Consider the following 23,895-nt stretch of genomic DNA (forward strand, 5'->3'; position numbering starts at 1 on the left):
GAGAGGGAGAAGGAGAGGAAGGGAGGAGGAGAGGAAGGAGGAGAGGAAGGAGGAGAGGGAGAAGGAGAGGAAGGAGGAGGGAGGAGGAGGAGGGAGGAGGAGAGGAGAGGGAAAGGAGGAGGGAGGGAGGAGGAGGAGAAGAAGAGGAGGAGGAGAGGAAGGAGGAGGAGGGAGGAGGAGGAGAGGAAGGAGGAGAGGAAGGAGGAGAGGAGGAGGAGAGGAGGAGGAGAGTGGAAGGAGGGAGGAAGGAGGAGGGAGGAGGAGGAGGAGAGGGAGGAGGAGGAAGGAGGAGAGGGAGGAGGAGAGGGAGGAGGAGTGGAAGGAGGAGAGGGAGGAGGAGAAAGAGGAGGAGAAGGAGGAGGAGAAGGAGGAGAGGGAGGAGGAGAATAAGGAGGAGAGGGAGGAGGATAGGGAGGAGGAGAGGAAGGAGGAGAGGAAGGGAGGAGGAGAGGAAGGAGGAGAGGAAGGAGGAGAGGAAGGAGGAGAGGAAGGAGGAGAAGGAGGAGGAGAAAGAGGAGGAGAGGAGGAGGGAAGGAGGAGAGGGAGGAGGAGAATAAGGAGGAGGGAGGATAGGGAGGAGGAGAGGAAGGAGGAGAGAGGGAGGAGGAGAGGAAGGAGGAGAGGAGGAGGAGAGGAAGGAGGAGAGGGAGGAGGAGTGGAAGGAGGAGAGGAGGAGGAAGGAGGAGGAGAGGGAGGAGGAGAAGAAGGAGGAGAGGGAGGAGGAGAAAGAGGAGGAGAAGGGAGGAGAGGGAGGAGGAGGAGAGGAGAGGAGGAGGAGGAGAGGAAGGAGGAGAGGAAGGAGGGAGGAGAAGAGGAGGAGGAGAGGAGGAGGAGAGGGAGAGGGAGGAAGGAGAGAGGAGGAGGGAGGAGAGGGAGGAGAAGGGAGGAAGAGAAGAGGAGGAGGAGAGGAAGGGAGGAGGGAGAAGGAGAGGAAGGGAGGAGGAGAGGAAGGAGGAGAGGAAGGAGGAGAGGGAGGAGGAGAGGGAGAAGGAGAGGAGGAGGGAGGAGGAGGAGGAGGAGGAGAGGGAGGAGGAGAAAGAGGAGGAGAAGGAGGAGGGAAGGGAGGAGGAGAGGAAGGAGGAGAGGGAGGAGGATAGGGAGGAGGAGAGGAAGGAGGAGAGGAAGGAGGAGAGGAAGGAGGAGAGGGAGGAGGAGTGGAAGGAGGAGGAGGAGTGGAAGGAGGAGAGGGAGGAGGAGAAGAGGAGGAGAGGGAGGAGGAGAGGGAGGGAGGAAGGAGGGAGGGAGGAGGAGAAAGAGGAGGAGAAGGAGGAGGAGAAGGAGGAGAGGGAGGAGGAGAATAAGGAGGAGAGGAGGAGGAGGGAGGAGGGAGGAGGGAGAGGAAGGGAGGAGGAGAGGAAGGAGGAGAGGAAGGAGGAGAGGAAGGAGGAGAGGAAGGAGGAGAAGGAGGAGGAGAAAGAGGAGGAGAGGAGGAGGAGAAGGAGGGAGGGAGGAGGAGAATAAGGAGGAGAGGGAGGAGGATAGGGAGGAGGAGAGGAAGGAGGAGAGGAAGGGAGGAGGAGAGGAAGGAGGAGAGGAAGGAGGAGAGGGAGGAGGAGTGGAAGGAGGAGAGGGAGGAGGAGTGGAAGGAGGAGAGGGAGGAGGAGAAGAAGGAGGAGAGGGAGGAGGAGAAAGAGGAGGAGAAGGAGGAGGAGAAGGAGGAGAGGGAGGAGGAGAATAAGGAGGAGAGGGAGGAGGATAGGGAGGAGGAGAGGAAGGAGGAGAGGAAGGGAGGAGGAGAGGAAGGAGGAGAGGAAGGAGGAGAGGAAGGAGGAGAGGGAGGAGGAGTGGAAGGAGGAGAGGGAGGAGGAGTGGAAGGAGGAGAGGGAGGAGGAGAAAGAGGAGGAGAAGGAGGAGGAGAAGGAGGAGAGGGAGGAGGAGAATAAGGAGGAGAGGGAGGAGGATAGGGAGGAGGAGAGGAAGGAGGAGAGGAAGGAGGAGAGGGAGGAGGAGTGGAAGGAGGAGAGGGAGGAGGAGTGGAAGGAGGAGAGGGAGGAGGAGAAGAAGGAGGAGAGGGAGGAGGAGAGGGAGGAGGAGTGGAAGGAGGAGAGGGAGGAGGAGAGGGAGGAGGAGTGGAAGGAGGAGAGGGAGGAGGAGTGGAAGGAGGAGAGGGAGGAGGAGTGGAAGGAGGAGAGGGAGGAGGAGTGGAAGGAGGAGAGGGAGGATGAGTGGAAGGAGGAGAGGGAGGAGGAGTGGAAGGAGGAGAGGGAGGAGGAGAAAGAGGAGGAGAAGGAGGAGAGGGAGGAGGAGTGGAAGGAGGAGTGGAAGGAGGAGAGGGAGGAGGAGTGGAAGAAGGAGAGGGAGGAGGAGTGGAAGGAGGAGAGGGAGGAGGAGTGGAAGGAGGAGAGGGAGGAGGAGAAAGAGGAGGAGAAGGAGGAGAGGGAGGAGGAGAGGGAGGAGGAGAGGGAGGAGGAGAAGAAGGAGGAGTGGAAGGAGGAGAGGGAGGAGGAGTGGAAGGAGGAGTGGAAGGAGGAGAGGGAGGAGGAGTGGAAGGAGGAGAGGGAGGAGGAGTGGAAGGAGGAGAGGGAGGAGGAGTGGAAGGAGGAGAGGGAGGAGGAGAAAGAGGAGGAGAAGGAGGAGAGGGAGGAGGAGTGGAAGGAGGAGAGGAAGGGAGGAGGAGAGGAAGGGAGGAGGAGAGGAAGGAGGAGAGGAAGGGAGGAGGAGAGGAAGGAGGAGTGGAAGGAGGAGAGGAAGGAGGAGAGAGAGGAGGAGTGGAAGGAGGAGAGGGAAGAGGAGAAGGAGGAGAGGGAGGAGGAGAAGAAGGAGGAGAAGGGGGAGGAGAAGGAGAAGAGGGAGGAGGAAGAAGGAGGTGAGGGGGGAGGAGAAGGAGGAGGAGAAGAAGGAGGAGAGGGAGGAGAAGAGGGAGGAGGACAAGAAGGAGGAGAGGGGAGGAGAGGGAGGAGGACAAGAAGGAGGAGAGGAAGGAGGAGAGGGAGGAGAAGAGGGAGGAGGAGAGAAAGCTGTGTGTGGCTCAGGGTGGAGGGGAGAGAGTGTAGAGAGGGGGCATCGTACGATCTAAAAGTCATCTGACCTGAACAACCCTTTCCCCAGCATTAAAGATCTCCTATTGATCCCATTACAGCCCACAGACTTTATGGACAGACCGCTGCTGAGAGGAGACCGTAGGAAATGCATGCCTTAATTAATCTTTATCACAAGAAAGATGTGGGAGGAGAGAGCGGGAGGGTTGAAAGAAGAGGGAGAGAGTGAGAAATAGCTGGAGAAAGAAAGAGGAGGACAGAAAGAGAATGGGAATGAAAGATGGACAGAGAGAAAGAGAGAGAGAAATAAGAGGCCTATCATTGACCTAACCCTTCTCTGTAACAGTTAATGGGCTGGGCTGGTGAGACACTCGTATCTCATCAGAGCATGGGCTGATCTCTTAAACGGACCAGGATTAGAGCACAATGCAGGGGTCAGGGGGCATCACGTTAGAGAAATGAGAGACAATCACATTCAGTGGGGAAACCGCCAACCAACCCCTTCCTCCGCGCGCCTGCCGGAGATAATATCACGCATGCTCTCGTCTGAGCACTGGAAAATCAATACGGCACAACCAAGTTCAAGAGAAAAGTTCCTCATTAAAAATAAAAGTGGAGAGGAGCAGTACGTTGAGCGCTGCTTGGAGAATTGGCCCAATGTGGGCGAGTTAAACTGAAGGGATTGTTAACCTTTATTTAACTAGGCACGTCAGCTAAGAATATGATTTAATTTACAATGACTGCCTGCACCGGCCAAACCTGGACGACGCTGGGACAATTGTGCTTCGCCCTATGGGACTCCCAATCACGGCCAGTTGTGATACAGCCTGGTATCGAACCAGGGTGTCTTTTTGTGACGCTTCAAGAATTGATATGCAGTGCCTTAGACCGCTGCGCCACTCGGGAGCCCTGGGAGAAGGGAGAGTGAGAGATAGGGAGAAGGGAGAAGGGAGAGGGAGAGGGAGAAGAGAGGTGAGAGAGAGAGAAAGGAGATGGAAAAAGTGAGAAATAATAAGATAGACTCTGCTCTATTAACAAACTGTATCCTCTTCTAAGACAGATGAGAGATGGAGAGAGAGAGCAGAGTACCTAGTAACTGCTTACAGTACATCAGTCCAATTCTCACCTCAGCAGAGGGGAAATTAACTGTTGATGTAGAAAAGAGCGTTTAGATGTTTGTGAAGCTAAGAGAAAGCGGTTGTGTGTGTGTGTGTGTGTGTGTGTGTGTGTGTGTGTGTGTGTGTGTGTGTGTGTGTGTGTGTGTGTGTGTGTGTGTGTGTGTGTGTGTGTGTGTGTGTGTGTGTGTGTGTGTGTGTGTGTGTGTGTGTGTGTGTGTGTGTGTGTGTGTGTGTGTGTGTGTGTGTCATTTTTACTGTAGGTTGTCCTCTACTGTATGATTGTCCTCTCTGAGATTTTGGCTGGTGTTACAGCTGTGGTGTGTGTGAGATGTGTGCGTGACGTGTGCGTGTGTCTATGTGTGTACAGCTCTGTACTACTCAGATGTGTTCCTGTGTGTGACTATGAGGTATGAGTCACGGTTGGTATTGAGTCTTCAGGCCCCAGGTTTATCAAAGGTGTTAACTGAGTTAGAACCGAGGCACCCTGCAAGCTATTCCTTTATATATTGTCCAGAAACCACACCTGTCCTTGACATGCACACCTGTCCTTGACATGCACACCTGTCCTTGACATGCACACCTGTCCTTGACATGCACACCTGTCCTTGACATGCACACCTGTCCTTGACATGCACACCTGTCCTTGACATGCACACCTGTCCTTGACATGCACACCTGTCCTTGACATGCACACCTGTCCTTGACATGCACACCTGTCCTTGACATGCAGGGTAAACATTCTGAGTGAACCTGAAATGTGCTGTTCTGAATGTGGAATTGATAGAATTTGGGTCATAGTCTGGTACCCTGTAACTAGCTCTCTCTAGTTACAGGGTACCACGTCTGTACAGGTTTCTTGTAGTGATCTTGTGACTCTCATTATTTACTGGGCAGTAAAGGGCCGAACGTGGTTGGGGTGAATGCCATTTCAATTTAGTCAATTCAGGAAGTAAATTCCAATTCCAATGAATTATACACATCTATGTGACTTCTGTCACAAGGACACATACATACTGTATGTCGTATGACATGGGTCACAGGCTTGTAGGGGCTTGTGTATACTGTGGAGGAGTTGTCCAGGAAGGGGTGATGTGACCAGTACTACACTGTAGAATAGATCTATAGATACTGGGTTGGAAGCTACTTTCTCTGAGTCCCTCTCTTGCTGCCAAAGATCTTAATCTCTCTCTTGTATCTATGTCAGGGGAATCATTGACATTTCCAGCTGTGTGAGTGGTTCACAATAGCTCTGGTGCTGAGGAGAGGCTGACATTTGTGGGTCTGGGAGTGCTTGACAACGGCTAAGATGCACTGACATTTGGGAAAGTGTCCAGCAGAGTACTCAACGCTGTTCTATCTTTCTATCAACCAGAAAAAGAGATTGAACACTACATAATTTTCCATGTTAGCATTATATTAATCTAACATCTACCATTTATCATGATATTTTGAATAAAGACAAAGAAAAAAAGGAGAGCGAGAGCGAGAGAGAAAGAGACAATTAGAGAGAGAATGGGGAGGGAAGAGGGCTTAGGGAGATATATATATAGTAGGGAAGGAGAGAAATGGAGTGATGGAGACAGCAAAGGTTTGAATAAAGGACCTGGTACCATAAATGCCACTGTTCTGTTGAAAGTCTCTGGTGGCTTTCAGTCAGTCAGTGCAACATCTTCAATTCTCCACAGGCAGGCAGGCAGGCAGGCAGGCAGGCAGGCAGGCAGGCAGACAGACAGACAGGCAGACAGGCAGGCCGACATATCCCCATAGTACATACAGTACACAACTGTTCTGCTGTTGATCTTGAAAATTAACAAATAGTTCTGAACACACAGAACAGAGAAGATAACAAAAAAACAGTGTTTCACGTTTTTCGGGCACAGTCGTCCCTCTCCTGGTGATATTATTGTCCCCTCTTCCTCTGTAAGGAAAGATTTCTACATTTATGCCTGAAAATAATCAAATGTTTCCTTTGCAGTGTAACTACCTCAGGTATGTGAGACAGTTCAGTTCCACAGGCCTCCCTCCCTCCCTCTGTCTGTTACATCCCAGCTGTGATAAAGATGGAACATGCTCTGGGAGCACGTCATGCTACACTTCTCGTTCTGCTGCACTGCTATTCTGACACTGATCGCCATCAAACTGTCAACATCGGAGGGAGACGGAAAGGAGGGTGTGTGTGTGTGTGTGTGTGTGTGTGTGTGTGTGTGTGTGTGAGGGTGGTTATAGTGGTCTATCTTATTTTTCCCCATAAATAATTGGATTTCCTATTAATTTCCCCTCTGTGTTTTTTCTCTGAGAGGAAATTGAGATAGATGATGTTTCATCTTTACTCTGGTTGGCCTGTCATGGCCAGTCTGAGAGGAGCGAGGCATTAGGCGTTTCCTGGTTTGTGTGTGCGTGTGCGAATGCGTGTGAGGATTAGATAGGCTGTTTATTCAAGTCACTGAGAGGGATCAGGCTGAAAGACACATTGGCACAGAAACTCACTGAGTTTAGAGGAAAGGACAGAGACCATCTTGACGTTTAACGTTCTCCTCTTGGTAAACCAGTAATGGGAATCAGATCCAGGTGTTTCTCTGCCCTTTTACTTCTTATACCCTTTCAACTCAGCAGGATGAGTATGTTGGCAATTTGCAATGCAGTCGTTTACTGTTAGAAGCCACGACTGTGACACTGTGGGTAGTTCCGCATATTTGCCAGAACACTTTTTGTTATCATTCATGAGCACATTTGCTAAGCTGTAAAAAGTCCAGTGTTGCAACTTGTGATAACATCAACGTGAGTCAGAAACACAACGTACACACACACACACACACACACACACACACACACACACACACACACACACACACACACACACACACACACACACACACACACACACACACGCACGCACGCACGCACGCACGCACGCACGCACGCACGCACGCACGCACGCACACGCACACACACGCACACGCACACACACACACACGTACACACACGTACACACACGTACACACACACACACACACACACACACACACACACACACACACACACACACACACACACACACACACACACACACACACACACACACACACACACACACACACACACACACACACACACACACACACACTCTTTCATTATGTATCTTTGAACTATGTGTGTTGTACTGAGCTTTAAAGCCTGTAGTCTTGTTGAGTCCCTCCGCTCAATGTGTGCAGGGCCCCACAGCTCAATGTGTGCAGGGCCCCACAGCTCAATGTGTGCAGGGCCCCACAGCCCAGAAGCAGCAACGGTTGGGCGGCTACAATCGCTATTTTAGCAAACCAAACATTATTAATGCTACCAATCGACTGGATTACTGAGCACATTCATCAAAGATAGCCTCTTCGGCTCTCCGCTCCTCTCCACAGCCCAACAACACACATGCTTGCCAAGTGTAGCAATTGATGATTTCAGACCGGCACAAGGTATTAAAAAAGATAAGACTGCTTTAATATGGAGTGTGTTGTTTTTATTCACGTGTTCAAGCAAATGAAGGGAAATTAAATTCTGATTAAAACTAATGTACTGATGGTGATGTATTCATTCTATCCTCAACTGGACAAAGATGAGCTTTTATAGGAAAAGGTGATAAACAAACAAGCTTTGGTATAGAAGAGTAGCAAAACTCTGAAATTATATGGCACCCTATCCCCTATCTAGTATACTACTTTTGATCAGAGACCTGTGAAAATAGGGTGTTGGTATAGGGATTAGTGTGCCATGTCAGACTCATTTAGTGAGGGTGATTGAGGCTAAGGCCTTTAGTGAGACTCAGGCAATCAGGTCTAGACTGTTTTCTTATTACAATGCTAACGCACTCATTGTTGTGGCAACTTTTTGGTTACGTCAATTTAACATTCTGGTCACCCTAACCTTGCACGATAAGCACGCATAAGCTACGGACAACCAACACAATTACATTTTATCTATGGAAATTTGAATGCACAGAGATATCGTGATGAGATCCCATTGTTCTGGATTTCATCAGCCACCATCACCTCATGTTTCAGCATGACAGTGCACGGACTCATGTCGCAGGATCTATACACAATTCCTGGAAGCTGAAAATATCCCAGTTCTTCCATGGCCTTTATACTCGCCAGACATTGAGCACGTTTGGGATGCTCTGGATCAACGTGTACGACAGTGTGTTCCATTTCCCTCCTATATCCAGCAACTTCTAACAGCAGTTGAAGAGGAGTGGGACAACATTCCACAGGCCACAAACAACAGCCTGATAAACTCTATGAAGGAGATGTGTTGCGCTGCATGAGGCAAATGGTCACACCGGATACTGACTGGTTTTCGGATCTACCTTTTTTTCAAGGCGTCTGTGACCAGCAGATGCATATCTGTATTCCCAGTCATGTGAAATCCGTAGATTAGTGTCGAAGGAATGTATTTCAATTGACGTATTTCCTTATATAAACTGTAACTGTAAAATCGTTGAAATGGTTGTGTGTTGCGTTTACATTTTGTTCAGTATACAGTATAGTGACACCAAAGTAGTATCAGTTTGGCCCAAAGATATGAAGGACTTAGTCTACAGGAGTTGATGCTGATGCATCGCTTCTAAAGGAAACAAACAAGGTGCAGACAAGAGGAGGCTGGTGAGAGGAGCAATAGGACAGGTCACTGTAATGGTTGGAATGGAATTAATGGAACAGAGTCAAAAGTGTTTTCCACATGCTTGGTGTGTTTGGTACCATTCCATTTAATCCATTCCAGCCATTACAATGAGCCCGTCCTCCTATAGCTCCTCCTAACAGCCTCAGTGACAATATTGATCAGCTTTTGGAGAGCTCAGCGGTTTCCTATCAAAGCTGATTGATCAGCTAAGAAATATGAATTTCACTATCATTCATCTCTATTTGGTTTTCATATTGCAGCAAGAGAATGATGAATTCTCCTTTGTCCACTTCTGTCATTATGCTGCCTTATAATGTGGCCAAACATGCTTACTGAGATTTAAATGAGGCTATACACTCCCTTCTTGGCACAGAAAGATGTGGATGATGTGATGACATTGATCGCAGCGCTGGTATCCTTGTTGGATTAATAATTCAGGGATGCTGAAGACCCCATTGATCATTAATTAGGGGTGTTAATAGTGATGGGTTTTGATGGATGTATGGGCAGAGGAAGACCCAGTGGTCTGATCACAGAACACATGTCACCAGCTGAGAGGGAAAGGGCATTCTCCATGTCCACACTGATCCATTCTCCAGTGTCTAGATCAGGGTGTTCAAAGCTGTCATCAAGGCAAAAGGTGGCTATTTGAAGAATCTCAAATATAAAATATATTTTGATTTGTTTAACACTTTTTTGGTTACTACATGATTCCATATGTGTTATTACATAGTTTTAATGTCCACTATTATTCTACAATGTAGAAAATAGACAAAAATTAAGAAAAACACTTGAATGAGTAGGTGTTTTAAAACTTTTGACCGATAGTGTAGGTCTACAATACTGTGGTGCCTTCAGCAGCAGGATACAGCCTCAGATGTGGCGACTCAAACCATGGTACATGTTTTTTGTGACAAACTATAGCTTGAGGTTTTGGTTTGGGATCTGTTCTGGGACAGAGCTGTTCTGGGATCTGTGCTGAACCGGTCTGCATAGCGTGCCCCAGGGGATATCCCTCTTGGTTCAATACGCAGGCACACACACACACACACACACACACACACACACACACACACACACACACACACACACACACACACACACACACACACACACACACACACACACACACACACACACACACACACACACACACACACACACACACACACACACACACACACACACACACACACACACACACACACACACACACACACACACACAGCCACTACACCAGCCTCAGATAATCTCCCAAATCCCCTCTACCTCCCACCCTATGCTTGTGTCCCTGTCTCCAACGGTGTCTCAAAGCCCATGACTCTTTGTGACCTCTGACTGGGGATCAACATTATGGTGATTTTGCTCCTATTTCCTCTTCGTCAGGTATTATGAGAGCTGTCACCTCTGTGGTGGATATCAGATCTCTGTCTGCTGTAAGCTCTGTGGATCTATGGGCTTATAGTATCAAATCAAAGAACCTTACAAGCCACCAGTCAGCAGGGGGACAAGCTACTCGCTGGGTGGAACTCAATATGTCACTGTTATTATCTGGATGTCAAAATTCAATGAAAGCCCTCTAAGAGTACACTACATGATTTTTGTGTATGAAAATGGGGCAGCATTTTACATAGGCCTTACTTAACCTACCTGTTCTCCTATCTACCCTTTCACTGCTGACCATACACTCTTACATTCATCCCCACAATCTCATTTAGACTAGCTTCCTCATTGTCATATTCACACTACACATAGACCTCTACATACTCATACACTCATTATCCCTTGTTATCTATTCAATGTCATTGTTTTAACCTTTCACTCACCTATACCATACCTATACCACTTCATTCAATTCATCAGTACTGTATGTATGGTACTCATACATTGACCTTCAGTTCAATCTGCTTTCTACATTGCTCACATTTTTCATGTGAATGCATGCATATCGTAACCTGTAGTACAAAGGAGTTACACATATTCATCACCTACTCCCTCTGTCACGTCCGGTCCTCTGTTTAGTTGCCACTTCTTCAAATGTCCCGGTCCTCTGTTTAGTTGCCACTTCTTCAAGTGTCCCAGTCTTCTGTTTAGTTGCTGCTTCTGCAAGTGTCCCGGTCCTCTGGTTAGTTGCCACTTCTTCAAGTGTCCCGGTCCGCTGTTTAATTGCCACTTCTTCAAGTGTCCCGGTCCTCTGTTTAGTTGCTGCTTCTTGAAGTGTCCCGGTCCTCTGTTTAGTTGCTGCTTCTGCAAGTGTCCCGGTCCTCTGTTTAGTTGCTGCTTCTGCAAGTGTCCCAGTCCTCTGTTTAGTTGCTGCTTCTGAAAGTGTCCCAGTCCTCTGTTTAGTTGCTGCTTCTGAAAGTGTCCCAGTCCTCTGTTTAGTTGCTGCTTCTGCAAGTGTCCCAGTCCTCTGTTTAGTTGCTGCTTCTGAAAGTGTCCCAGTCCTCTGTTTAGTTGCTGCTTCTGAAAGTGTCCCAGTCCTCTGTTTAGTTGCTGCTTCTGAAAGTGTCCCAGTCCTCTGTTTAGTTGCTGCTTCTGAAAGTGTCCCAGTCCACTGTTGTGTTGCTGCTTTTGGAGTTTTACAGTAGGAGTAAATAAACCATAAACTCTACTGACAGCTTCTACTGACAGACAGACAGACAGACAGACAGACAGACAGACAGACAGACAGACAGACAGACAGACAGACAGACAGACAGACAGACAGACAGACAGACAGACAGACAGACAGACAGACAGACAGACAGACAGACAGACAGACAGACAGACAGACAGACAGACAGACAGACATACATACATACATACATACATACATACATACATACATACATACATACATACATACATACATACATACATACATACATACATACATACATACATACATACATACATACATACATACATACATACGGACGGACGGACGGACTGTGAACCAACAGGGCAGGCCAAACAAAACCCTTCAATCTCCCGCCGTTGTGCTCCAGCGCTCCCCAAGGGCTTGATTGATTGATCCGCTAGCCAATCAGGGCACATTGATCTAAGAGTTCCACCCCCTCCCCTCCCCTCCCAAACCTCTTCGGCAGCCATTCATCTGTTGGCTGTCAGATGAATTCACTGGAGGGCTGTTGGCTATATAGCCGGCACTTTTAAACACACTTTCCACTCCAGTCTTTCTGAAGAGAGTGCATCACTCTACAGTACATTACAGGAGTTTCTCTTACAGTAGTACATCCCCCTGGATCAGATTCCTGTTGGAAACTGTCCAAGCCTTAACGTGTCTGAAAGCTTTCGCTTCAGTCATGTGTCAGTGTTAAAAGTACCCCCATAGCCTGAGTAATCAAGTATCCCCAGCAGATGTGATGTGCAAAATATCTGACTCATTTTATTGTCAATATTAAGGTCTCGACGGACTTGATGGAATTATATTTTCAATATCTTTTCTATATCTTGTGAATTGTATTTGATTATCCTTTCTATTTAAATTAAGAGATTGTTGAATTTTGAGTAAAAGACAGAACAACATAATCACACACAAGTGTATATGTGTACAAGTGCATATGTGTACAAGTGTATATGTGTACAAGTGTATATGTGTACAAGTGTATATGTGTACAAGTGTATATGTACAAGTGTATATGCGTACAAGTGTATATGTGTACAAGTGTATATGCGTACAAGTGTATAATAGTACAAGTGTATATGTGTACAAGTGTATAATAGTACAAGTGTATAATAGTACAAGTGTATAATAGTACAAGTGTATAATAGTACAAGTGTATAATAGTACAAGTGTATAATAGTACAAGTGTATAATAGTACAAGTGTATAAGTGTACAAGTGTATAATAGTACAAGTGTATATGTGTACAAGTGTATAATAGTACAAGTGTATATGTGTACAAGTGTATATGTGTACAAGTGTATAATAGTACAAGTGTATAATAGTACAAGTGTATATGTGTACAAGTGTATAATAGTACAAGTGTATATGTGTACAAGTGTATAATAGTACAAGTGTATATGTGTACAAGTGTATATGTGTACAAGTGTATATGTGTACAAGTGTATATGTGTACAAGTGTATAATAGTACAAGTGTATATGTGTACAAGTGTATAATAGTACAAGTTTATATGCGTACAAGTGTATAATAGTACAAGTGTATAATAGTACAAGTGTATATGTGTACAAGTGTATATGTGTACAAGTGTATATGTGTACAAGTGTATATGTGTACAAGTGTATAATAGTACAAGTGTATAAGTGTATAATAGTACAAGTGTATATACAAGTGTATAATGTACAAGTGTATATACAAGTGTACAAGTGTATATATGTGTACAAGTGTATAATAGTACAAGTGTATAGTACAAGTGTATATGTGTACAAGTGTATATGTGTACAAGTGTATAATAGTACAAGTGTATATGTGTACAAGTGTATAATAGTACAAGTGTATATGCGTACAAGTGTATATGCGTACAAGTGTATATGTATATGCGTACAAGTGTATATGTGTACAAATGTATAATAGTACAAGTGTATATTTGTAAAAGTGTATAATAGTATAAGTGTATAATAGTACAAGTGTATATGTGTACAAGTGTATAATAGTACAAGTGTATATGTGTACAAGTGTATATGTGTACAAGTGTATATGCGTACAAGTGTATATGCGTACAAGTGTATAATAGTACAAGTGTATATGTGTACAAGTGTATAATAGTACAAGTGTATATGCGTACAAGTGTATAATAGCACAAGTGTATAATAGTACAAGTGTATAATAGTACAAGTGTATATGTGTACAAGTGTATAATAGTACAAGTGTATAATAGTACAAGTGTATAATAGCACAAGTGTATATGCGTACAAGTGTATATGTGTACAAGTGTATATGCGTACAAGTGTATATGCGTACAAGTGTATATGCGTACAAGTGTATGTACAAGTGTATAAGTGTATAATGTATAATATGTGTACAAGTGTATATGTGTACAAGTGTATGTGTACAAGTGTATATGTGTACAAGTGTATATGTACAAGTGTATAATAGTACAAGTGTATAATAGTACAAGTGTATATGTGTACAAGTGTATAATAGTACAAGTGTATATGTGTACAAGTGTATAATAGTACAAGTGTATATGCGTACAAGTGTATATGCGTACAAGTGTATATGCGTACAAGTGTATATGCGTACAAGTGTATATGTGTACAAGTGTATATGTGTACAAGTGTATAATAGTACAAGTGTATAATAGTACAAGTGTATATGTGTACAAATGTATAATAGTACAAGTGTATAGTACAAGTGTATAATAGTACAAGTGTATAATAGTACAAGTGTATAATAGTACAAGTGTATAATAGTACAAGTGTATAATAGTACAAGTGTATAATAGTACAAGTGTATAATAGTACAAGTGTATAATAGTACAAGTGTATATGCGTACAAGTGTATATGTGTACAAGTGTATATAGTGTATAGTACAAGTGTATAATAGTACAAGTGTATAATAGTACAAGTGTATAATAGTACAAGTGTATATGAGTACAAGTGTATAATAGTACAAGTGTATATGCGTACAAGTGTATATGAGTACAAGTGTATATGCGTACAAGTGTATATGCGTACAAGTGTATATGCGTACAAGTGTATATGCGTACAAGTGTATATGTGTACAAGTGTATATGCATACAAGTGTATAATAGTACAAGTGTATAATAGTACAAGTGTATATGTGTACAAATGTATAATAGTACAAGTGTATATGTGTACAAGTGTATAATAGTACAAGTGTATATGCGTACAAGTGTATATGCGTACAAGTGTATATGCGTACAAGTGTATATGCGTACAAGTGTATATGTGTACAAGTGTATATGTGTACAAGTGTATATGTGATTTCATCAACCACTTTGTTCAATTACTGTACTAACCAACTGTCTCGTGTCTCTGTTTGTTTTCAGGAGGAATATTCGAGTCCATTGAGTCGGGGCCGTCAGGTGCTGAGGAACTAGCCTTTAAATTTGCTTTAAATACAATCAACAGGAACAGAACCCTACTGCCAAACACAACGCTAACATACGACATCCAACGGATAAACATCTACGACAGCTTCGAAGCCTCCAGAAAAGGTCAAGTATTATGAATACATTTCAGAAAGCTGCATTCACACCCAGATTCATGACTGGTGCTGGTCTCCTGGAACAATATTCATAGAACAAGTGTTGAAATACGTTTGCTTGCTATTTGTATGACTCTCCTATCTTATTTAGCGTTGTTAGTGCGTTCCCACCCACCCAGGGAATGTGGGCTCATGCGTAGTTCGTTGGTTGGATTGGGACAATTATAATCAGGCGCAGAAAGAGGATGGTCGCATCCCAAATGGCAACCTATTCCCTTTAGGCTTTATAGTGCACCACTTTTGATTAGGGCCCATCGGGCTGCCCCATAGGAATCTGGTCAAAAGTAGTGCTCTATATGGGAATAGGATGCTATTTGGGATGCATACGATGTCTGTGCAGATGAAACGTAAACAGAGACAATTGATTGGTTTCTGCTAAGGACTCGGCAGTAATACTAATTCACAGAGTTGGTTGTCTCTCTGGAGACAGGTTTACAAACTGCAATAATCTATAGTTTTACTGGTTGCATTAGGCCTGACATCTCAAAGGTTAAATCTAAAACGGCACCCGTTTCCCGATAAAGTGCGCTACTTTTGTCCAGCGTCCATAGGGCAACCCCATAAGGGTCTGTTCAAAAGTAGAACACTATAGGGAAAAGGGTGCTTTTCATACGCATCCAAAGGGTCTTATCGATTACTGGCCATTACATCCTTTGTCTGTGATTGGAGCGTTTTCTCCTTTCATCAAATTAAGTCATTAGAAAGCACAATGCTGTTATTACAAAGTGTTGCCAATCGTCTCATATATTATACAGGCCTACTGTGTATAGATCTTGCTCATACATTTTAGACTGTCACTGGCTTCCTTCCAAATATGCTTCATGATGGTCATTCAAAACCATATAGGAACGGACAGCTTGCCATAGTGGAGTGGGAAGTCCATGACTTATCCTCCAGGAACTAACAGTAGCATGTCATATAATACTGAGTAAACCACTGAATAAAGGTTGTAACTGAACGCTGTCTCCTCCCCCAGCCTGCGACCAACTATCTCTGGGGGTGGCGGCCATCTTCGGCCCCTCCCACAGCTCGTCGGCCAATGCGGTCCAGTCCATCTGTAACGCGCTTGGCGTGCCCCACATCCAGACAAAATGGAAGCACCAGGTGTCTGACAACAGGGACTCCTTCTACGTCAGCCTCTACCCAGACTTCTCCTCTCTCAGCCGTGCCATTCTGGACCTGGTTCACTTCTTCAAGTGGAAGACGGTCACCGTTGTCTATGATGACAGCACAGGTAAGACCCCTGGCCACTTACCTCACACCTTCATGGTCCATGACAACAACACAGCAAGGCTCATTTCCTGTCTGTCCAACCACTGTGCCTAGAAGGCATAGAAATAGAATGAATATAACAGGCTTAGAATCACCTCATAACTTCACAGTCACAGTGATCTATGACCACAGAACAGGTTCAGTCACAGTGATCTATGACCACAGAACAGGTTCAGTCACAGTGATCTATGACCACAGAACAGGTTCAGTCACAGTGATCTATGACCACAGAACAGGTTCAGTCACAGTGATCTATGACCAGAGAACAGGTTCAGTCACAATGATCTATGACCACAGAACAGGTTCAGTCACAGTGATCCATGACCTCAGAACAGGTTCAGTCACTATGATCTATGACCACAGAACAGGTTCAGTCACAGTGGTCTATGACCACAGAACAAGCTCAGTCGCTGATCCCTTACTGTACTGTACCTCACACCTTCCATCACCTCATCACATCACCTTTTTCTCACAGTGATTCCAACAGCTTGTGAGTTACAGTAGACAAACCATGGTACTGGCCTGGCAGCATAAGGTCTGTGGGTTGATACTCAGATGGGCCACATATACTAAATATATGTCCGTCGTTGTCAACAGATCTGTTCTGCTAAATGACCATATCGAAAAACCCAAAAGGCCTTGTCCACCTTCACAGGTAATATAGACTATGATTATAGTCCTGTACAGTAGAGTAGCCCTGTAGCCCTACCCCCCCCCCCTTTCATCCCCAGATGGCCAGTGTTCCAGTGTTATAACAGCAGGCAGCAAACGTCTCAGCGGGCAGGGTACATGTGCCATATGCCAGGGGTCAGGGAGGGAGCCAGCCTCAGGACAGGATGTCTCTGTGTGTGTGTGTGTGTGTGTGCGTCCGTGTGTGTATCCAGGTTCAGGACAACACTGCCAGGTCTTCACATGCTCTCAGAAACACACTGGGGCTCCATTGGCCAGTATTTTATCACTTAAAACATATTGCTTTCAATTTGATTCAGTTTAAATCTATTTCCCAAAAAACTACAACCAACCAAGTAAAACAAAACAGAAACCAGGGAAGTGTCCAAAAAGGTTTCAATATGTTCATCCTGTAGCTAATAATTAATATTTTATTGAGAAAGGCATTGCATTGAAATGAATATGCAATGTCTAAATATGACTTCTCTACAGCCTCTGCATGATGAATTAATGCTTAGGGTAGAGACAGACGGCCCAGAGTTCCTCTGTCCAGTGTCTGTGTTCTTTTGGCCATTTTAATCTTTTCTTTTTTTGGGCCAGTCTGAGATATGGCTTTTTCTTCCCAACTCTGCCTAGAAGGCCAGCATCCCGGAGTCGCCTCTTCACTGTTGACATTGAGACTGGTGTTTTGCGGGTACTATTTAATGAAGCTGCCAGTTGAGGACTTGTGAGGCGTCTGTTTCTCAAACTAGGCACTCTAATGTACTAGTCCTTTTGCTCAGTTGTGCACCGGGGCCTCCCACTCCTCTTTCTATTCTGGTTAGAGCCATTTTGTGCTGTTCTGTGAAGGGAGTACTACACAGCATTGTACGAGACATTTCTTGGAAATGTCTCGCATTGAATAGCCTTCATTTCTCTGAACAATAATAGACTGACTAGTTTCAGAATAAATGTCTTTGTTTCTGGCCATTTCGAGCCTGTAATCAAACCCACAAATGCTGATGCTCCAGATACTCAACAAGTCTAAAGAAGGACAGTTTTATTGCTTCTTTAATCAGAACGACAGTTTTCAGCTGTGCTAACATAACTGCAAAAGGGTTTTCTAATGATCAATTAGCCTTTTAAAATTATAAACTTGGTTGCTGATAATGAGCCACTGTACTGTATACCTATGTAGATATTCCATTAAAAATCAGCCGTTTTCAGCTACAATAGTCATTTACAACATTAACAATGTCTAATGCTTTTCTTTAAAATACAAGGACATTTCTAAGCAACCCCAAACTTCTAAACGGTAGTGTATATGCCTAGTGTCAGGATTTGGCCAGGGTTGTTCCGGTTTTTGGTCACTAGATGCCCCCATTGTGCCTTTTGACCTTTTGTTTTCCCTTTATCCCCATTATTATTTGCACCTCTGCCTCATTTCCCCTGATTGTATTTAAACCCTTTGTTTTCCTCTGTTCTTTGCTCTGTGTTTGTATGTTAGCACCCAGCCCTAGTACTCTGAGAACTCTTGTTGATCCCGGTGGACTCTCTTGTGGAATTCTGTTTTTTTTGTTCTTGTTTGTTTGTTTTTTTTGTATCTTTTGAGGCTTTTTGTGCTTTACCTTCCACCTTGTGGATTTACCTTTTTTGTCTTGGAGGATTACCTTTGTTCTTGTAGGATTCCTTTTGAGGTTGTGGAGTTACATGTTTTCCTGAAAAACTTCACTTTTTACTTCATTAAATACACCGTCTCAAGTACTGCTGTGTCTGCCTCATCTTCTGGGTTCTGCCGACTATTCGTGGCTCAGTTGGTTAAGTGACTGTTTCTCACTCTGGAGACCCGGGTTCGTAACCGGGTCCTGACACCTAGAAGTATGCTTCCTTAATGTCAGTATTGCCTTGTAGCTTAAGCTTTATGCATTGTACTGTATGTGAATCCATTCATTGTACAATGCTAATTAAATATCTGTCCTTGATATAGACAAATCTCAGAGCTAGTCAACTTATTGCCTAATGCTTGCTTGTATATTTGAATTATCTTTATGGAGTCAGATATACATTTTAAGAGGCTAGTTGCATAGTCTTATTACAAGTTGCATGTGAGGTATATATAATACTATTATTACCCCACTACATGTGTGCCCTGCAGGTTCCCTACATCCCTTGTTCAGTAGGGCTCAGTGTGAGATAGGCAGCGTTGGGGAAACATTGATTCTGGCTGATCCCTAACACCCTGTTAATGAAGGTGCTAGTGGACGTAGCAGGTTGACACGGGGTGAGCCAATAGATAGTGAATAAATGCATGTGCTCATCGAGCTAATGTCACGTTCTGACCTTAGTTCTTTTGTTATGTCTTTGTTTTAGGTTGGTCAGGGCGTGAGTTGGGGTGGGTTGTCTATGTTAGTTTTTCTATGTTGTGTTTTGTGTTTGGCCTGGTATGGTTCTCAATCAGAGGCAGGTGTTGTTAGTTGTCTAAGAATCATACTAAGGTAGCCTTTTCCCACCTGTGTTTGGTGGGTGATTGTTTCCTTTTCCCACCTGTGTTTGGTGGGTGATTGTTTCCTTTTCCCACCTGTGTGGGGTGGGTGATTGTTTCCTTTTCCCACCTGTGTTTGGTGGGTGATTGTTTCCTTTTCCCACCTGTGTGGGGTGGGTGATTGTTTCCTTTTCCCACCTGTGTTTGGTGGGTGATTGTTTCCTTTTCCCACCTGTGTGGGGTGGGTGATTGTTTCCTTTTCCCACCTGTGTGGGGTGGGTGATTGTTTCCTTTTCCCACCTGTGTTTGGTGGGTGAATGTTTCCTTTTCCCACCTGTGTGGGGTGGGTGATTGTTTCCTTTTCCCACCTGTGTTTGGTGGGTGATTGTTTCCTTTTCCCACCTGTGTTTGGTGGGTGATTGTTTCCTTTTCCCACCTGTGTTTGGTGGGTGATTGTTTCCTTTTCCCACCTGTGTTTGGTGGGTGATTGTTTCCTTTTCCCACCTGTGTTTGGTGGGTGATTGTTTCCTTTTCCCACCTGTGTTTGGTGGGTGATTGTTTCCTTTTCCCACCTGTGTTTGGTGGGTGATTGTTTCCTTTTCCCACCTGTGTGTGGGGTGGGTGATTGTTTCCTTTTCCCACCTGTGTTTGGTGGGTGATTGTTTCCTTTTCCCACCTGTGTTTGGTGGGTGATTGTTTCCTTTTCCCACCTGTGTGGGGTGGGTGATTGTTTCCTTTTCCCACCTGTGTTTGGTGGGTGATTGTTTCCTTTTCCCACCTGTGTTTGGTGGGTGATTGTTTCCTTTTCCCACCTGTGTTTGGTGGGTGATTGTTTCCTTTTCCCACCTGTGTTTGGTGGGTGATTGTTTCCTTTTCCCACCTGTGTTTGGTGGGTGATTGTTTCCTTTTCCCACCTGTGTTTGGTGGGTGATTGTTTCCTTTTCCCACCTGTGTTTGGTGGGTGATTGTTTCCTTTTCCCACCTGTGTTTGGTGGGTGATTGTTTCCTTTTCCCACCTGTGTTTGGTGGGTGATTGTTTCCTTTTCCCACCTGTGTTTGGTGGGTGATTGTTTCCTTTTCCCACCTGTGTTTGGTGGGTGATTGTTTCCTTTTCCCACCTGTGTGGGGTGGGTGATTGTTTCCTTTTCCCACCTGTGTTTGGTGGGTGATTGTTTCCTTTTCCCACCTGTGTTTGGTGGGTGATTGTTTCCTTTTCCCACCTGTGTGGGGTGGGTGATTGTTTCCTTTTCCCACCTGTGTTTGGTGGGTGATTGTTTCCTTTTCCCACCTGTGTGGGGTGGGTGATTGTTTCCTTTTCCCACCTGTGTTTGGTGGGTGATTGTTTCCTTTTCCCACCTGTGTGGGGTGGGTGATTGTTTCCTTTTCCCACCTGTGTTTGGTGGGTGATTGTTTCCTTTTCCCACCTGTGTTTGGGGTGGGTGATTGTTTCCTTTTCCCACCTGTGTTTGGTGGGTGATTGTTTCCTTTTCCCACCTGTGTGGGGTGGGTGATTGTTTCCTTTTCCCACCTGTGTGGGGTGGGTGATTGTTTCCTTTTCCCACCTGTGTGGGGTGGGTGATTGTTTCCTTTTCCCACCTGTGTTTGGTGGGTGATTGTTTCCTTTTCCCACCTGTGTGGGGTGGGTGATTGTTTCCTTTTCCCACCTGTGTTTGGTGGGTGATTGTTTCCTTTTCCCACCTGTGTTTGGTGGGTGATTGTTTCCTTTTCCCACCTGTGTTTGGTGGGTGATTGTTTCCTTTTCCCACCTGTGTGGGGTGGGTGATTGTTTCCTTTTCCCACCTGTGTTTGGTGGGTGATTGTTTCCTTTTCCCACCTGTGTGGGGTGGGTGATTGTTTCCTTTTCCCACCTGTGTTTGGTGGGTGATTGTTTCCTTTTCCCACCTGTGTGGGGTGGGTGATTGTTTCCTTTTCCCACCTGTGTTTGGTTTCCTTTTGGGTGATTGTTTCCTTTTCCCACCTGTGTGGGGTGGGTGATTGTTTCCTTTTCCCACCTGTGTGGGGTGGGTGATTGTTTCCTTTTCCCACCTGTGTGGGGTGGGTGATTGTTTCCTTTTCCCACCTGTGTGGGGTGGGTGATTGTTTCCTTTTCCCACCTGTGTGGGGTGGGTGATTGTTTCCCACCTTTTCCCACCTGTGTGGGGTGGGTGATTGTTTCCTTTTCCCACCTGTGTGGGGTGGGTGATTGTTTCCTTTTCCCACCTGTGTGGGGTGGGTGATTGTTTCCTTTTCCCACCTGTGTGGGGTGGGTGATTGTTTCCTTTTCCCACCTGTGTTTGGTGGGTGATTGTTTCCTTTTCCCACCTGTGTTTGGTGGGTGATTGTTTCCTTTTCCCACCTGTGTGGGGTGGGTGATTGTTTCCTTTTCCCACCTGTGTTTGGTGGGTGATTGTTTCCTTTTCCCACCTGTGTTTGGTGGGTGATTGTTTCCTTTTCCCACCTGTGTTTGGTGGGTGATTGTTTCCTTTTCCCACCTGTGTTTGGTGGGTGATTGTTTCCTTTTCCCACCTGTGTGGGGTGGGTGATTGTTTCCTTTTCCCACCTGTGTTTGGTGGGTGATTGTTTCCTTTTCCCACCTGTGTGGGGTGGGTGATTGTTTCCTTTTCCCACCTGTGTGGGGTGGGTGATTGTTTCCTTTTCCCACCTGTGTGGGGTGGGTGATTGTTTCCTTTTCCCACCTGTGTTTGGTGGGTGATTGTTTCCTTTTCCCACCTGTGTGGGGTGGGTGATTGTTTCCTTTTCCCACCTGTGTTTGGTGGGTGATTGTTTCCTGTTTTGTTGTTTGTGTCACCATTCTTGACTGTTTCGGTTTTCATTTTCATTCACTTTGTAATTTTTGTATTTTGTGGTGTTCAGTGATTATTAAAGTATCATGGACACTTACCACGCTGCGTGTTGGTCCGATCCTTGCTACTCCTCCTCAGAAGAGGAAGAGGAAAGCCGTTACAGCTAATGGTTGAAGATATGAGGATGAGAAGGAAAGAGACCTGAATGGGATGTTTGGAATGGTTCAGGTAATCGTGTATGAAACAGGGAAATGTGTAGGTCTGCTTTACTTTACCTGTGTTTATGTGTGTGAAAACATATTGTCCAACATATTGGATAAGTCAGTGTACCAGAACCCCTATAATGCCATGTAATTCTCTCAGGAGGGACTCCTTCACAGCCCCATTGCCCTCCTGCTGTTGCCTCAGAGTGGAATAGGAAACAGCTTTCTCATTGGGCTGTTTCTCCTCGAACCAGAGAGCATACAAGTAAATCAATACCCATAATGACCCTCTTCTAACAGCTCAACTTTGTAATGGTACAAAGGCAATGGCATCTACACTCTGTGTTGTGGTGGTAGTATTCCGAGCCACACATCACAACGTTATGGGAGTCATGTTACACTGGAGTTGTATTGGGTAGTGAGGGAGAGATGGAGACGCTGGGATGACCTATGGTGCAGGGTTAGAGGGGTTACTCCTACAAATATTCCCCCCAGTCCCAGCCCCCCTTCCTGCATTGATGGCGGGAGGGAGAGGGTGACAGTTTAATCACCCTGGCTCTATGTTTATGGCCCGGTTTCCATGACAACATCCTCCGACTGCAACCGACCAACCGTAGAGGTGGTAGACTAGAGGAGGGGGTCCTTAAGAGCAAAGAGAGGTTTAACGACCCAACGACCAGCTGCTCCATCCAACACCACTGTATAGCCACTCTATAGCCATCACTCAGTTTTCACTCTGTTTTCCTCTATATAGCTGTCAGCAAGGATCCCTTCGAGAATTCCTATGGTTGCATTTTATGACAGAACAGAATAAATATATATTTTTAAAAACAACACAACAAAAAACATAATTGAAATGTACACCGCATGACGCTTCTGAGGAAAAGGTCATTTACTGTGTGTCAAATGGGTGTAATTCTGTTATGGGAGACGTTTAGACCCATATCTGCCTGACATTTTTTTAAATTGCATTAGTTGAAAGGTCGGCCTAAACCCCAGTGTAGCAAAATGTTTACAGAGGAGTGGCTGATTGCCTTGTTGTAATCAAAAAGAGGTTGTTTTATTTCACTCTATTTTTGGCAGAATGATTTGGCATTTGAAGAAAAGGCATTTCTGATTTGCTAGTCTATTTATTTGTGTGTTTTGAGTGTGTCTCCTTGTGTGTGTGTGTGTGTGTGTGTGTGTGTGTGTGTGTGTGTGTGTGTGTGTGTGTGTGTGTGTGTGTGTGTGTGTGTGTGTGTGTGTGTGTGTGTGTGTGTGTGTGTGTGTGTGTGTGTGTGTGTGTGTGTGTGTGTGTGTGCGTGCGTGCGTGCGTGTGTGTGTGTGCACGTACGTCCAAGTGTGCGGCCATCTGTGTGTGTGTGTGTGTTTGCTTAGGCTGAGAGACATTTAAGTGTACTTGGGAGTGAGTCAAGTTGAGTGGAAGTGATTGGCTCTAGAGTCCCAGGACCCCTTCAGTAATCTGTTTCAATTTGATGTGTGTGAGTGAAAACACACACCAGCCGCACCAATCCCATCATACGCTCCACTACC

The 23,895-nt window shown here is 45.3% G+C and overlaps 1 protein-coding gene across 2 annotated transcripts in view; it reads left to right on the forward strand.

The window, feature by feature from the left end:
• Positions 1 to 23,895, forward strand: part of LOC123997959 (glutamate receptor ionotropic, kainate 2-like) — a 277,808-nt gene that overhangs the window by 71,388 nt on the left and 182,525 nt on the right. For both annotated transcript variants that reach the window (XM_046302713.1, XM_046302711.1), the window contains exons 3-4: positions 14,736 to 14,903; positions 15,930 to 16,187. In XM_046302713.1, coding sequence (XP_046158669.1) covers positions 14,736 to 14,903; positions 15,930 to 16,187 — 426 coding nt within the window. The remainder of the gene's footprint in view (positions 1 to 14,735; positions 14,904 to 15,929; positions 16,188 to 23,895) is intronic.

The sequence above is a fragment of the Oncorhynchus gorbuscha genome, linkage group LG15, assembly GCF_021184085.1.
Source record: "Oncorhynchus gorbuscha isolate QuinsamMale2020 ecotype Even-year linkage group LG15, OgorEven_v1.0, whole genome shotgun sequence".
Classification (NCBI taxonomy): domain Eukaryota; kingdom Metazoa; phylum Chordata; class Actinopteri; order Salmoniformes; family Salmonidae; genus Oncorhynchus; species Oncorhynchus gorbuscha.